Source organism: Trachemys scripta, chromosome 1, assembly GCF_013100865.1.
Source record: "Trachemys scripta elegans isolate TJP31775 chromosome 1, CAS_Tse_1.0, whole genome shotgun sequence".
NCBI classification, from domain to species: domain Eukaryota; kingdom Metazoa; phylum Chordata; order Testudines; family Emydidae; genus Trachemys; species Trachemys scripta.
The window spans coordinates 337,854,562-337,871,100 of record NC_048298.1 but is presented as its reverse complement, the minus strand read 5'-3'; the positions used below and the strand labels follow the sequence as shown (position 1 = coordinate 337,871,100).

General features: G+C 51.4%; 1 protein-coding gene across 1 annotated transcript in view; it reads left to right on the top strand.

The window, feature by feature from the left end:
• Window positions 1-5,542: 5,542 nt before the first annotated feature.
• CHRNA10 (cholinergic receptor nicotinic alpha 10 subunit) overlaps window positions 5,543-16,539 on the top strand; it is a 12,298-nt gene continuing 1,301 nt past the window's right edge. The window contains exons 1-4 of the mRNA XM_034781643.1: window positions 5,543-5,600; window positions 12,710-12,855; window positions 13,455-13,609; window positions 14,683-15,215. Of these exons, the coding sequence (XP_034637534.1) occupies window positions 5,543-5,600; window positions 12,710-12,855; window positions 13,455-13,609; window positions 14,683-15,215 (892 nt within the window). The remainder of the gene's footprint in view (window positions 5,601-12,709; window positions 12,856-13,454; window positions 13,610-14,682; window positions 15,216-16,539) is intronic.

Below are 16,539 nucleotides of genomic sequence, written 5' to 3'. Positions count from 1 at the left end.
ATTACATACATTGGCTACTGCAAATGTGGTGCAGAGAGGAGAGGTCACCTTGTGGTGGAGACAGTGGCATGGGATTCTGGAGATGTGGCTTCAATTCCTGGCTCTGCCACACACGCTCTGTATCTCTGCGGGCAAGTCACTTTATCTCTCTGGGCCTCAGATGACAGGGCAATGCTACTTGTCCATCGCTCTATTCCATCCAAGTCTAAGCTATTTGGGGTTGGGGGGGTGTTTACAGCACCTAGCACAATGGAGCTCTGATATTGGACAACCCTAGAAGAGGCTCTGGTCAGATAATAGCCCCTGATCCCGTGCCATTTTTTTAATCCACCGGTCTTTCTGACTTGCACCCAAGAGTTTTAAAAGAGTTGGCTGAGGAGCTTGCTGGCCCACTTGATTTTCAGTAAGTCTTGGAGCCCTGGGGAAGTTCCAGAAGACGGGAAGAATGCTAAGGTTGGGTCCGTTTTTAAAAAGGGTGACTGGAATGACTTGGGTAATTATACGCCTGCCGGCCTGACATCGATCCCGGGCAAGATAATGGAGCAGCTAACATGGGACTTGATTGCTCAAGAATTAGAGGATAATATTAATGCAAATCAAAATGGGTTTATGATAAATAGATCCTGTCAACCTAACCTGATACCTTTTTTTGATGAGATTACAAGTTAGATTCAAGTATTAGTGTTGAAGTCATATACTTGGTCTTCTGTAAGACCTTTCACTTGGTACCGCACAACATTTCTGATTTAAAAAAAACCAACTAGATGGATACAAAATGAGCATGGCACATGTTAAATGGATTAAAAGCTGACTGACTGATAAGTCTCAATGTAATTGTAAAGAGGAAATCATCCCTGAACAGGTCTGTTTCTAGTGGAATCCTGCAGGGATCAATTCTTGGCCCTAAGCCATTAACATCTTTGTCAATGAGCTGGAAGAAGGCATAAAATCATCACTGATAAAGTTTGCAGATGATGCAAAAATTGAGCGAGTGGTAAATAATGAAGAGAACAGCTGCTGATTCAGAGCAATCTATATCAATTAGTAAGCTAGGTGCAAGCAAACAATATGCATTTTAATATGGTCAATGTCTACATCTGGGAACAAAGCATGCAGGCCATTTACATAATGGGGGACTCTGTCCTGGGAAGCAGTGACTGAAAAAAAGATGTGGGGCTGGTTGTGGTTAATCACCTAAACGTGAGCGCCCAGTATGAGTCTGGGGCCAAAAGAGCTAATGTGATCCTGGGATGCATCACCTGGGGAATCTCAAGTAGGAGCAGAGAGGTTATTTTCCCTCTGTATTTGACACTGGTGAGACCGCTGCTGGAATCCTGTGTACAGTTCTGGTGCCCACAACTGGACCATTGACAAATTGGAGAAGGTTCAGAGAAGAGCTATGAGAATGATTAAAGGATTTGAAAACCTGCCTTTATAGAGATTGACTTAAGGAGCTCAATCTATTTATCTTAACAAAGAGACAGTTAAAAGGTGACTTAATTGTTGTCAGATGCTACTGTGTGGTGCTCTTTCTCCTATGTTGATATCACTCGGCTGCGTTCATCTGTTCCCTCTGTGTGCTGCCCCAGCTTTGTGCAAATAGCTGACACAGCAAACCCGACGAGAATCCCCAATAACCACAGAGTCTAGTAAGATGCAAAGTCACGTCGACTAGGTTTATTGCGACCTTGGACACAATTGCAGTTCCCTGTAGATTACTTAGTCTACCGGGCATACTATGAGAAAGTGCCTCTTGGCAAGGACCCGGCTCAGTGGCTGGACTTTCCACTGCCCCCATGGCCGGACAAAGAGATCCACTTAGGGATGCATTCTTATACATAGATACAAACAAGTTACACATCACTCCTGACGTATTGAGGTGCAACCCCTCTACGTAGCAAGGTGCCGCCTCTCACCTTGTACAGATTGGTTTGATCAAAACAACTCTATCCATCATTTTACCCTTTTGCCCCTGTCATTGGGATGGGTCGGCCTGTTCCATGTTATCTGTGGAATGTTCCGGTATAGTGAATGTTCTGATATCTGGTGTCCAGTACCTGTTAGGTATGTCTCTTTTTGCAGCATCAGCCCTTTCCTTGCCACCTTCTGTGAGCAGGGCCTGCCTCTGGCTCACAGCTTAACTTTGCTTTATGTTAGCCAAGTCTTGACCATTACTTTAGTTCAGGCCTTAGGCCTCATACCGGGCCTCTGATACCAAGGTTTATCTCTCAGGGCCTCCTCTTACTACTTACTTACTTATACACAGTGTATAAGTCCCTGCATGGGGAACAAATATTTCATAGGCTCTTCAATCTAGCAGAGAGAGGTCTAATACGATCCAATGGCTGGAAGCTGAAGCTAGAGAAATTCAGGTTGGAAATAAGGGGTGAATTTTTAAGTGAGTAATTAGCCATTAGAGCAATTTTCCCAAGGTTCTTGGTGGATTCTCCATCACTGACAATTTTCGCATCAAGATTGGATGTTTTTTCTGAAACCTCGGCTCTAGGAATTATTCTGTGGCAGGTCTCTGACCTGTGCTATACAGGTGGTCAGGTAGGATGATCACAGGGTCTTCTGCCTTTGGAATCTAGCACTCTCTCACTGCTATGACCATTTATCTCCATTGGGAAACCCAGCATTTATTCCCCAGGGTTTTTGAGACGCCAGCTGTGTTAGCAGCTCATCCACCATCTGAACTGTGATGCTAGGTGGTGGGGTTGTGCCAGCTATTGAAATCAGCTTCACAGTCTCTCCTTTTAAAGTAGTCAACCATCTTGTAAAACTCAGGGGGCGGCTGGTTGTTTCTCCTGTTACATTTGTTACGTTAAAGACTCTTCGAAAAGGTGGTGGTAAGAAACGGATAAAAAAGATAAATGTCCCATGAACAGCAGAGGACAAACATACCATGCCTGCAGGTCTGGGAGTGCCAGGAGACATGCCTGGCTCTGAAAGGTGAGATGTAATTGTTTCTGATACAGTGCCTTCTGGCTTTGAAGGATCTCAAGGCACATTGCTGGTACCAGTGAAATGCCTGATTGTGGTAAACTATGATACTTATTATATTATGGTAGCACCTAGAGGCCACAGCTGGGAGCAGGCTCTGTTGGACAAGGCACAATATAGGGGTATGGAACACCTGCCATATGCCACGAGATTAATAAGACTGGGACTTTTCAGGTTGGAAAAGAGACGACTAAGGGCGGGATATGATAGAGGTCTATAAAATCATGACTGGTGTGGAGAAAGTAAATAAAGAAGTGTTATTTACTCCTTCTCATAACACAAGTACTAGGGGTCACCCAATGAAATTAATAGGCAGCAGGTTTAAAACAAACATAATGAAGTATTTCTTCACACAACACACAGTCAACCTGTGGAACTCTTTGCCAGAGGATGTGGTGAAGGCCAAGACTCTAACAGGGTTTTAAAAAAAAGAACTAGATAAATTTATGGAGGATAGGTCCATCGATGACTATTGGCCAGGATGGGCAGGGATGGTGTCCCTGGCCTCTGGTTGTTTGCCAGAACCTGGGAATGGGTGACGGGATGGATCACTTGATGATTACCTGTTCTGTTTATTCCTTCTGGGGCACCTGGCATTGGCCACTGTTGGAAGACAGGACACTGGGCTAGCTGGACTTTTTCTCTGACCTAGTATGGCGGTTCTTATGTTCTTAAGCACATAATAAGAGACAGTCCATATCTCAAAGAGAAGACCGGAAAGGGAGGTGTTATCCCTACTTCACACACAGGCTCGGAGATTGTGACTTGCCCAACGCTGTGCAGAGTCTGTGGTAGAGTTGGGATTAGAACCAAGAACTTCTGAAGGCTTCGCTGCTGTCTTAGCCACCAGCCTCGCTTCCTCTTTAACCGCCCATGATGATGCTGTGCAGCAGTGGGGGAGCGTGAGAGCTGACTGTTCAGATATTGATCTTGGTGAGGGTGTTAAGAGTGTTTATTTCCTTGCTAAATAAAACTCTGCTGCTATTAGTTCTTTTCAGCATGGGCTGTTTGCAAAATCAGGCAAAGGTGTTATAGCGCCACCCACTGTTCTATGCTGAAGATTTCCTGTCTTTCTTTTTCACTGATTATAGCACAAAACATAAGAACGACCATACTGGGTCAGACCAGTGGTCCATCTAGCCCTGTATCCTGCCTCCTGCCAGTGCCAAATGCTTCAGAGGGAATGGCAATCGTCGAGTGATCAATCCCCGGCGTCCAGTCGCAGCTTCTGGCAGTTGGAAGTTTAGGGACACCCAATTTATGGACCTATTCTCCATGAATTTATATCCTTCTTTTTTGAACCCAGTTATAGTTTTGGCCTTCACAACATCCCCTGGCAATGAGTTCCACATGTTGACTGTGCGTTGTGTGAAGAAATACTTCATTATGTTTTAAACATGCTATCTATTAATTTCGTCAGGTAACCCTCACATGGTATGTCAAAAGAAGAACAGGAGTACTTGTAAAAAGAAGAACAGGAGTACTTGTAAAAAGAAGAACAGGAGTACTTGTGGCACCTTAGAGACTAACAAATTTATTAGAGCATAAGCTTTCGTGGACTTTATGTCAGTGGTTCTCAACCAGGGTACGCATACCCCTGGGTGTATGCAGGGGTTTTCCAGGGGGTACATCAACGCATCTAGATATTTGCCTAGTTTTACAACAGGCTACATAAAAAGCACCGGCGAAGTCAGTACAAACTAAAATTTCCTACAATGACTCGTTTATACTGCTCTATAGACGATACACTGAAATGTAAGTACAGGTTGAACCTCTCTAATCCAGCACTCCCTGATCTGGCAACATCTGTGGTCCGGCAGAGGCGCCCACTCCGCGGGTGCTCCGGGGGTGGAGCATGCACGGGGAAAAATTAGTGGGTGCGGAGCATCCACTGGTGCCAAGCTCCCCTCTCCCCTCGCTCGAGTTCACCTGTCTTCATACTTAGACTTGTTCATTCTGACAACTTTCAGCTGCTTCACTTCCTGTGTTCTAGTTAACTGGAACTCTTTCGTGTGTGTTCTTCACTTGGATTTTGCCAGCTTCTTTCCTAGCCTCTCTATTAGGCTAGAGTTCCCTCTTTATAAATTCATCCCTAAGGGATGTGTCTGTCCAAACCGTGTGCTCCTCTGCACCTCTTGGCTTCCCTAAATCTCCATCAAGAGGCAATGAGCTTCCTCCTGTGTTGACGTCACCCATTAGGCGAACTAACCACAGCTCTTTGTACAAACCCCCCACCAGGCGATGAGAATACCTCAGTGATTCTTGAAGAAGAGAGAGGATGGCATTACAGCCAGACCCCCCTCCCCCTCCTAGCTTGCAGACGGCTGCCAGCACATGCAAGGATTCTGCATTCACTGCTCGAGCAACTGAGCTGCTCCCTTGTTCCTGTTTGGGATACAATTTGGCAGATGGGTTTTCCCTGCAGTGTCCCGAATGAAGCCAGTGTCTGACATGTCACCCTGAGCCCTGCACCTGTGTGCTCCAGTGTTCCAAGGGTTCTTCTCCAAGGCACGCTTTGGATAGCAGCGGGAACGCAAGGATGGATCTGAATTCCTGCCTCCTCTCTCTGGGCTTCCTGGGGATCTGTGTGTCGCCAGGTGAGAATCCGGAAGCTTGTTTGTTTGTTCGTAAACACTCCGAGAAGAACACCCTCATTTTAGGCAATCCAGCTTTCGCTGCCCAGCGGTTGGCTCTGTCTTGCTTGCAGGCATTTAATAGTAGCAGCTGGGAAGCTGGCACAGTGCAGCTGCTCGGTGGCCGGGAGGCTAGTCTGAGGCATCTGCTCCGTAAGTAAATAATGTCCATGCAACTTGCCACCTGTTTCGGAAATGTATCTTGGTGTGTCTCCCTATCCTAACGACAGCTAGCTTACGCTCCTCTGAGCAAACCCCGCGCTGCATGTTCCCTGAGGAGGTTGGTTTTATTCAATGTACCATCTCAGCGTAGTATTTGGTGAGTTTTACGCTCTTGGTTTTGCCAGGAACTGCAGCCCCTCAAATGGGCTTGAGTCGGGGTAAACTGCCCTAGGCCAGCTCCCTTCCCATGCTGCTGGGCAGGATGAGAACATGGACCGTGAGGGAGGTGATGGGGTTTGCAGCCTTTCGCCTCCAGGCGGCCCAGGACTTGGGAGACCCTGGCTTAATTCTCTGCTCTGCCACAGACTTCCTTGCGTGACCCTGGCGAGTCACTTGGCCTTGCTTTCTGCCTCAGTTTCCCATCTGTAAAAGGGAATCCTAGAACTTCCCTGCCTCACAGGTGGGGGGTCGGGCTCTCAGACCAATGTATCGAGAACAGTTGAGATGACAGGGCAGGCGGGGCTGAGCCATGATTTCGTTAGATAAATGATCTAATTAAATGCATGCCCTAATGCATTGGTCCCATGCACAATGCGGTCAGGCCTGGCAGTACTGGGCTATGTATTCATGCTGTATTCGGTTGGCTGTTCTGGGCTCTGCATTCTGTTGAATGGATGCCTTAGGACTCTTACCTCTGCAAGCCCGCCATTGCAATCAGCTAAATTGCAATTCAATCAGCTGTGTGAAAAGCACCTGCATTTTGGAAAGGTGCCTCGTTCGTAACTGGAACGGGTGCGTCTTGATCTGTAAGCGAACCTTGCGAGATGTCAATAGTCGCGCCTGCTAGCGAAATGGGATCCTGGTCATTAAACTTTCAAACACAAGCAAGGCCAGAGCCCCGCACAGCATCCTCCATGCGGGAGCTGAAGCCAAGAGGCAGAAGGACGAGGCACCGAATTGTGCCCTGACCTCAGAATTGGGGTGAGACCCTCTCACCTTGCCCTGGGCACTGTCATTCAGCTTCCCTCCCATTGACTTAGGAGCCCGATCCCAGCTTTGCGTGCAGTGTCACCCCCACTAAGATCTCTTCTTGGCCAGCAATCTGCTGAAAGGGGAGGAGTTGCTCCCTTCTTTAAAATCCCCCCCATGCCACTGACAGTGGGGTTCATGTAATGCTTCTGCCAGCGTCCCTCTGCCTGCCAGAGGAGACTCACCCCCTTGTGGGAGGGGCACGGGACACGCACAGTCTGAAGAGCAAATCTTGTTGCCTTGGGAATGTGCCGGTTTGCGGCTGTCACTAACTGTGTCCCGGGGAGGCGCCTGCTCGTAGTGGATTGCTGGCCGCCGTGCTGTCCTCTCAGTGGGTTTGCCTTGCAGGAGCCTTGACCGAGATCAGGGCCGCATTGTGCTCGGTGCTGCACGTGCACAGACTTAGACACGGCCCCTGCCCGGCAGTGCTTCCAATCAAAGGGGTGGGGGAGAGGGAGTGTGGCTATTCCCATGATGTAGGTGGGGAGCGCGGTCTCACGCTCAGTCTGTGGCAGAACTGGGAACTCAGCTCAGATCTCCTGAGCACTGGGCCAGAGGGTTCACCCCCACAACCAGCCATCCCCTTGGGTATAGTTTTCAGGAACGAAGGACGAATAGCTCCTGTATGTGGCACTTCACGTAAGATGTTTCTGAAGTGTGTAAAAATATGGTCGTATCCTTTTAAATAGAGGGTGAGCCTTCTCAATGTGGTGCTCACCGTGCTCTACAGCTTAGAGGCCACCAGAAACCAGGCAGAGCAGTGCTCTGTGGGTAATGAGGCCAGACCGGGGCGCCAGAACAGGGGGGCCATGATCTATCTTTGAGCGATGGGGGTGGGGGAGGGCCGAGAGGAACAAGCAAGGGGCTTGGGGTCCTGGCGGGGAAGAGCTGGTGAGATGCTGGGCGGGGCCTTGGGGACAAGGGGCCAGGATTCAGGCACCAGTGCGGGGGCCCCCTGACTTTTAGGGACCTTCTGCCATTCCTGGGCCAGAGGTGTGTGTGTGTGTGTGTGTGTGTGTGTGTGTGTGTGTGTGAGGGAGCGGGGGGCATTAGCAAACATGGTTATTGGGGCCCCGGCTGTGTGGTTTCTTCATATTTTTGCATAAGCCGAAAAAGACCCAACAGTGTCTTTGTTAAATGAGGCTGCATCTCTGCTGGGTCGAGAGACAGTTTCTACTCAAAGGGGAAAGCAGGAATAGCTCGTCCCAGCCTCATGTCTGCAGTAAATGTGCCCTCGGGACATGGGATTAATCCCAACGGCAAGGGGACGACGCGTGTGGGAAGCCACGCTGACGTCTCGGCCGCCCCGCACCGTCTGCGTCGCCCCACTCTGCCGCGGTAGGGTCCAGTGCTGTTGACAGGAATAACGAGCTCATGTCATGCAGCAGTGGAGTAGAGCTGCCAAGTGTGTCATGTTTATGACGGTTGTGCCTAGGGACCAGCCAAGAATGGGGCCCCGGTGTGCTAGGCTCTGTACGGAGTAGGAGCCAGGCCCTGCCCCAGAGAACTAAGAATCTAAATAAACCAGACAGATGGAGGGTTGGGAGAGGGTAGACCCATAAGCAGAGGGAACAATGCAATGGCAGCAAACAGCATTTAGTTTCCTCACTTTTCTAGCTGGGCTTAGTTGGGGGTGGGAGGGAACTAAATGGAAGGGGAAACGGCAGGGCGGGGGAGAAGTGGGTACGTGTTCTTCAGTTGTTAGACTGATGTCTAATGCGCAGCAGCAATGTTTTGCATGGGGGGCATTTGTTCGGTCATTTAATGCTTCCTGGGCCTTGGGATTTAATCTTTGGAGTCTATTTAACCAATGGGACAAATACAGAGCTTGAGAATGGCGCCGGGAGGGAGGGATAGCTCAGTGGTTTGAGCATTGGCCTGCTAAACCCAGGGTTGTGAGTTCAATCCTTGAGGGGGCCATTTAGGGATCTGGGGCAAAAATCTGTCTGGGGATTGGTCCTGCTTTGAGCAGGGGGTGGGACTAGATGACCTCCTGAGGTCTCTTCCAACCCTGGTATTCTATGAATAATGAGAAGTCCAAAATTAACGCCCAAGCTGAAGGCAGCTTGGAAATGTGCATTCATCTGCTCCGTGTGACAGGCACAGCTAGGACTGCACCAAAAACCGTCTGATCAACCCCCGAAATAGCTGCCAATCTGCATGTCCATGTGGCCACTGCCAAGGACGGTAGGGAGACTGGTTTTGTGTTCTGAAATCCACGTAGAAAACGAAGGCTACAGCGCTCTCGGGATTGTTTCTGGAATCCCTGGGTTCAATTGGCAGGTAATGTATTGGGTGCATGTCTGTTTCAAAGTGGCTGCCCTACTGCCATTCAGAGTTGGGCTTCTAGCGATGGGAAAGGGAGGCCTCTGTATCTCTTATCTCGGGGGCTAGCGAGCTTTGCCTGCCTTTGCAGAGGGCATTGGGATCTACAGGTGAGAAGCACTGTACAGAAGCTTATCGGAGGGATAAGCAACGGAGCTCCCAGGACCAGCCGTGGGCCTTCGGCAGCGGAGCCGGCCTTGCCCTGGAATGAAAGTTGGGATTAGGTCTAAGCAGAATGGTCCAAGAGCCCTACCTGGCCTCAGCCCTGCAAGCTGGTTAGAGCAGCTGGTCAGCACGCGGCGCTGGCTCTGGTCTCCCCCACGTGTCCGGTGGGAGGCTCAGGGCAGCAGCAAGGTTCTGCGGGCCGTGGCTGCCTGAAAGCCGGGAAGGTGCCCGCAGAGCGGGGGCTTGGGCCAGCGATCCCCTCTCGCTCCCGGCATGCAGGGCTGGGGCCCTGCTTGCTGGGAGGCTGCACTTCTCCCTCGTTACCGGAGCAGCTTTTTGTCACCTCTGTGCCGTAGGAATCAGAGCCCTGGGGAGCTGGGCTCGCTTCTCCTGAGCCTGGCCTGCTTCTGCTCCAGGCTGCCTTGCTGGGTCCGAATGCCACAGACCATTCGTGGTCACTGGCTCCAGCATTCCCAGGTCACTGCTGTGAACCTGGTGTGTGTGTCTTCTGCTGAAACGGCATCGCCTGCCCGGGAGAGGGGATCTAGTTCTTCTGTGGGAGAAGCATGATTTCCCCCCCCCCCATCCCCTAGGTCAGGGATCCAAATGGCTGCCTCCCCCAAGGCCCTGAGTCAGCGAAGTGGAGAAGGGGGTTGTCACATGGGCTTGAGTCTGGGTAAACTGCCCTGCTCCACCTCCCAGTGAGGGAGGTGATGGGGTTTGCAGCCTTTTACCTCCAGGCGGCCCAGGACTTGGGAGAGCCGGGCTCCATTCCCTGCTCTGACACAGACTTCCTGTGTGACCCTGGGCGAGTCACTTGGCCTTGCTCTGTGCCTCAGTTTCCCAGCTGTAAAAGGGGAATCCTAGAACTTCCCTGCCTCACAGGGGTGTTGGGGCTCTCAGGTCAATGTGTTGAGGACAGGATAGGCAGAGCTGAGCCATGATTTCATTAGATAAATGATCCCGTTCCCATGCACAACACATTAGGGCCTGGCAGTTCCTTTGGGTTGGCTGGTCTGGGCTCTGTATTCACACTGGCAGATGTGCCCCCAGTCCAGGGCTGTGAATACCTGGGTTCACCGTTGTTTCATAATGCGGCTCCTGGACTTTAACCAAGCAAGGCCAGGAGCCAGAGAACAACAGACAGTATGGAAGGGTCACATGATGCAACAGCAGAAACTCTTTCCCCCGGGGGTCGCTCCGACCTCCTGCTTCCCATCTGGTGCCATTCGATTGTGGGGTGTACCTGCGAGCTGTGGTTCTTCGAGCTGAACCTCCTATTTTCTGCCCTGCTTTCAGATATTCCTGTTTCACTTCTCTGTCCTCGCTGCTGCTGGCAGCTCCTACCAACTTACCAGGATTGGTGTCTGTCTTTAGCATGCAGCTCATTAAATAAGATCAAACGTAGAGCCAGTCCTGGTGCCAGACTTCCCCACAACATGGTACATTGCCATGTAGCATCTAGGGTCCCTTAGCCCATTTTTAGTGTGCCTGACGGTGTTCTTGTCTGTTTAAAAAATACATGGAAACGAATTTGGCTTTTGAAAGTACTTTGTGTCGAGTGCTTTGCTGGTACATTGGGCTGGGGTAGGTACCTGCAGCTCCAAGGACTTCAACATCGCTATGCCAGCCGAGGAATATTGCTCATTATCTCTACCATGCTCCTTAAATCCAGTCATTTCCTCTGAAGCATTTGTGTGTCTAACAGGATTAATCCTCCATGTTCTTTTTGCTCCCGGGCCTGTTCTCTTCTGGCCAGTTATTGATGTCTTCTCTTGGTAAGATTTCCATTATTTTACTAGGGATAGAGGCGAAGGTGCCAACTTCCCCAGTTCCTGGGGGATGGTTGACCCCTGCTCCGCCCCAGGGCCCACCCCCACTCCACTTCCTGCCCTGCTCCTCCCCCTTCTTCCCCAGTGCCTCCTGCATGCTGCTGAACAGCTGATCACAGCAGGGAGGGGGAGGAGCTGATCGGCGGGGCTGCCAGTGGGTGCTAAGCACCCACAATTTTTTTTCTGTGGGTGCTCCAGCCCCGGCGCACCCATGGAGTTGGCGCCTATGGGTAGAAGCTAGATCGACACGATGGTCATTGACCAGATCACTCTGTTCTACTTTCTGCAGTGTTGGTACACACTTTCTCTCCTCTAGTCTCAGGGATTGTAATGTTGTGGGCTACAATCCAGACCAGTGAGAGGCTGTGTCACCGCCTGCCCTGTGACCCTGAGTACCTTAGCGTGCTCTGCTGCTGTAACGCCCCGTCTGGCCGCTCTCTGCCAGGAGACAAGCACGCACTGTGTGATGAACAGTCCTGATTCAGCAACTCGGACTGCAGCAGCCTTCTTGTCCACCCAGCCACACTCTGGTCTCCACCAGCCTTGGTTACTACTAGCCGTGTGGCCCCAACACCCTCCTAGGCCTGAATCTCCCCCAGACCATCTGCCCTGAAATGTCCAGCCTTCTCCTGGATCCTTCAAAAAGACAAAAGCCCGGTGGCTCATTGCTTTGACTGGAGTTAATAATCACTACACTTGCTAGTGACTAAGACTTAACAAAACTACAGTCTGGCTTCGAGGTAAGAAGCTACCACAGCTTCCAGTGAGGTGGCTGGGCCACTCCTTGGTCAGGATCTTCAACAAAGTCCAAAGTGCTCAGTTCCTTTGTCGTCTTAGGTGAAAGATCCCTCGGGATTCTGTGCCCCTCTCTTGTGTAGTCCCGTGAACTTCTGAAATGTTCCCGTCTCAAAGTTCCTTGCCCTTGCCATGAGGAACGGTGCCAGGGCATCTGATGGAGAAGATTCCAGGGCAGTTTCTTCCCTGCTGGTGCTCTCTACAAAGCAAACTCGTCTGTCCCTGCAGCCTCTGTTATGCCAACGACTGGCCTCATTTGTGATTGCCAATGGTCTGTGATTGCATCTGGAGGGAGCCATCAGCTTTTCCTTTGTCTGGAAAACCCTGTTTCCCCTCTCCCCAGACTTGTCTAGTTCAAATACATCATAGTCCCATATTTCCTTCACATTTGTACAGTCCTCTGGGTGTTCACCGTACGTAGACCACGCCAGACTAGTAATGATCAGTGCGGTGTTGGTTTTCCAGTGAAAAAAATTGTTGTATACAGATGGCTATAAGCGAGTTGGGGGGCACTGAACTGGTCAGGCCAGCTGAAACTCACTACTGGTTACCCGTGAGCCCCTTGCCTCAGGCCCAGCAATGCTCTTAGGTTCACAGCGATCACTGCTCTGCCCCACAGATATCCCCTCGTTGGCAGTAGCTCTGCGTGTTCTCAGCTGTGCAGTTAGCTCAGGGGTTTGCATGGGTTCTACGCAGCCCCGCTGCCCTTTGCTTCCCCTTTCCTCTCCAGCTTTGCCATGTGTCTTTTTTTATCTATTGATTTAGGCTGCTCAGGGGCTCAGGGAAAATTCGCCTACAAGCTGCTCCATGACTTGTTTGCCAACTACTCCAACGCTCTGCGGCCAGTGGAGGACACAGACCGGGCGCTGAACGTGACCCTGCAGATCACCCTATCCCAGATCATCGACATGGTACGTCTGGGAAATGCATTCCTTACCTGCGCAAGCCACGCGAGACATGTCACCCGCTGGGAGACGGAGCCCTCGCTCTGGGGGCTGCAGGACAAACAATCCAGATGAAGGCTGAGAAGGTTCTTCCGAATAGTCACTGGGTGTTTTGCAGCTAGGCTCCAAGTGCACCCCTCGGCCCAGGATCTGCTCCAACACAGGGATTCAAAGACCCTTCCCACTAGCCCAGCAACAGTGTCCTAATCCCAAAGTGAGGGCTAACAGGAATTAGTAACGTGGCTGCAATGGCATCAGGGTCCCATCCAGCCCAAAGAGGAACTGACCTGTGATCCCCTGATGTTGTAGGTTTTCGAACATAGTCTGACTCCAAGCCCCAATCCTGCACAGTCCCATGGATTTCCCTGGCATTCTCACCCGTCACCATTGGCAAGGCCAGGGTCCGAGTCCCTTGTGAGGGTGGCTTCATGCTGTTAAGTGTATGGCAAATGCACTGCCCTACACACTGGGTGTTAGTGTCAAACCTTCTGCTGTTACTCAGCTTCCATCTTTTTCCTCCCTCCCCAGAGGTGGCTGCATTTCACACACACCTCTCCTTGTTCCAGGACGAGAGGAACCAGGTCCTGACTGCCTATCTGTGGATCCGGCAGGTGTGGGTGGACGCCTACCTGACCTGGGATAAGGACGATTACGATGGGATCGACACCATCCGCATACCTAGTAGTTACGTATGGAGACCTGACATAGTCCTGTATAACAAGTAGGTCAGCGTGGTAGTGAACTGCATTGCTTTTGGAGATAGGGCTCATGCGGCCTGGCAGGGGGATAGAACCAGGGACCCTCCAGCTCCATAAGCACAGGCCCCTGCCCCCTGAGCCAGCGGGTGGCTCTGTTAGCTGGAGGGGAGGTTACTGAAGTGCCTTTTTACAGGCTGCAGCCCCCAGAGGGCGACAGGCTCACAGGTTCTATCCGGAAGAGGGGCTCCAGAGGCTGCAGAGCGTAGACATCCTGGGGCCGTGTGGAGACCGTGTAATTGCACCCCTTGTTACGGGCACCCCCGTGGCACGGTGAGCACAACAGCCTCTGCCTTGGGCCGTGGCCCTCTCAAAGGCTGCGCAGATGTAGCGGGCAAAGATCTTCCTGGCACGTTCTGCTGCTCGCTGGCCTCATCTGCTTTGCTCTCATCCTGCACCTTCCCCAGTGTGGCGCTGGGAGCAGCCGGGCGAATGGGATAGACTCGCTGAGTGCCTGGGTACGGCTGAGTGGCCGCGCACACAGGCAGGTAAAGCCCACGCCTGCCGAGCAGAGCAGCTGAGTGCAGTGTGTGGTATCCCACGCTGAGCTTTAGCCCCGGAGTGGGAGGACAGGAGGGAAGCGGTCCGAAGGCAGGCGCGTGGCTGTTGAAAGACTGGGCACCGCTGACTGGGAAGCCCAGAACTGGACCTGGCTTTTTCTTGTATCTGTTTGCAGAGTCCAGGTGACTTTTATTGGGGGGAGGGGCTCCTCAGAGCAAAAGTTTCATGACTCGTTTGTTTAAAAACAAAATCAAGGCCCACAGGCCCCTGCTCCTGAGTGACCCTCTAATAACACCAAGCCAGCGAGTGACCAAGCGACCCTATGGAAACACACTTGTGTTGGCCACCGAGTGTTCACGAGGGACCCTACCGGACCAACCCAGCGAGCTACGTTTCACATTCGTGAGCAGCCCTACAGGAACAAGCCCAGCAGAGTGGGGGAGGGGTTAGGTTAGCCGGGGCCGTGCAGTCTTGTCTCATGTGTGTAAGAACTCCTCCTCCCCCCCGTCCCCCCGATCTATGTTCCCTGTCCCTCCAGCGCCGACGACCAGTTCACGGGATCCATGGAGACCAACGTGGTGATCCGCTACGACGGGCAGGTGATGTGGGACTCCCCTGCCATCACCAAGAGCTCCTGCAAGGTGGACGTCTCCTATTTCCCCTTCGACGGGCAGCAGTGCCGACTGACCTTCGGCTCGTGGACCTACAACGGCAACCAGATCGACCTCCTGAATGGGCTGGACACGGGCGACCTGACGGACTTCGTGGACAACGTGGAGTGGGAGGTGCTGGGCATGCCGGCCAAGAGGAACGTCATCATCTACGGCTGCTGCTCGGAGCCCTACCCTGACATCACCTACACGCTGCTCCTCAAGCGACGCGCCTCCTTCTACATCTTCAACCTGCTCCTGCCCTGCATCATGATCTCCTTCCTGGCCCCGCTGGGCTTCTACCTCCCAGCCGACTCCGGGGAGAAGGTCTCCTTGGGGGTGACGGTCCTGCTGGCGCTCACCGTCTTCCAGCTGCTGGTGGCAGAGAGCATGCCGCCCTCCGAGAACGTGCCGCTGATCGGTGAGTATCGGCCTCTGCCTGCAGCTGGATGGGCAACTGTGGAAGCCCTCTGTCCATTCTGCAGGTGCAGCATGCGACGCAGAACAGGTACGCTTTAAACTAGGTCACCATTCATGTGCTTCAGCCCCAAGATGCAAGGATCAGCTCTAGGTCCATTCCGGTCCTCAGCCTCTTCGCTATAACTGTCTGCAAGCGGCACGCTGCAGCCATGGTGTAATCCCAGCTTCCGTTCTAACTCCCCTTTCTTGCCTTACCTAGGGACCTGGGGCATTCTCCTTCACTTGCCATCTTAAAGACCAGACTAGACATCTCTCTAGCAGATGGATTGTAGCTCAATCAAGTTACGGGCTAGATACAGAAATTGAGTGAAGTCTCTGGCCTGTGTTCCGCAGATCAGATTGGATCATCTCAATGGTCCCTTCTGGCCTTGGAGTCTATGAATCTAACCAAACACGCACCTTTCCAGAGTAACTTTTCCATGCTTGGTCTCACCCCCAAAGATACATTTTTTGTTTTGAACTTGTGAGCCAAATCTGTTCAGGGTTGTTTTTTTCAGGGTTTTATTTGAGCAAGTGGAGAGAGGGTGGTCCCCTTTTCACCCCTGTGTTTCATTTAGAAATCTTAAAACCAAATGAAATTAGAAGCTTCAAACTTAGCTTGTTGGATAGATCTCATTGAGATCAAAGACTCAACCCTAGTTTGAGGCTCATATGTTTGAGCCTACTTGAAAGTGGACAATTTTTTAAATCTAAAATAGCATTTTTCAAGATGGTCTGATGTTTTGGGCGCTATTATTTATTTTTTGCACAAAGCTTTTGTTAAGGTTATTGCAGTTCAGGCTGAAATTACTCTTTTGAAATGCTTGTGACCTTACAAATTCTGCAGTGACTTTTCTATCTGATTTTTTTTTTTTTTTTTTTAAATCTTGATCTCCAAAATGTTTGACATGGGTTTAAGGTTCTAAACTCTTGCTGCCGGCATGTGCATCCTGAATTGGGATGACCTAGACAACTGCAGATTTAAGGAGAGGTTGGTGTTTGAGACAGATAGGCAGCCCCCGTTAAGTTGGGCTGCAGGGCCAGTGCTACCATTAAGGTGAACTAGGCGGTTGCCTAGGGCGCCAAGATTTGGGGCCGCCAAAAAGCGGTGCCCCCAATTTTTTTTAGGGCATTCCTCTCCGAGCGCACGGTCGCCGCTCCACATCTCCCGCCTCCCAGGCTTGCAGCGCCAATCAGCTGTTTGGCGCTGCAAGCCTGGGAGGAGAATTAGAGCGGGGGTGGTGTGCTGGGGAGGAGGCGGAGCAGAGGTGAGCTGGGGTGGGGAG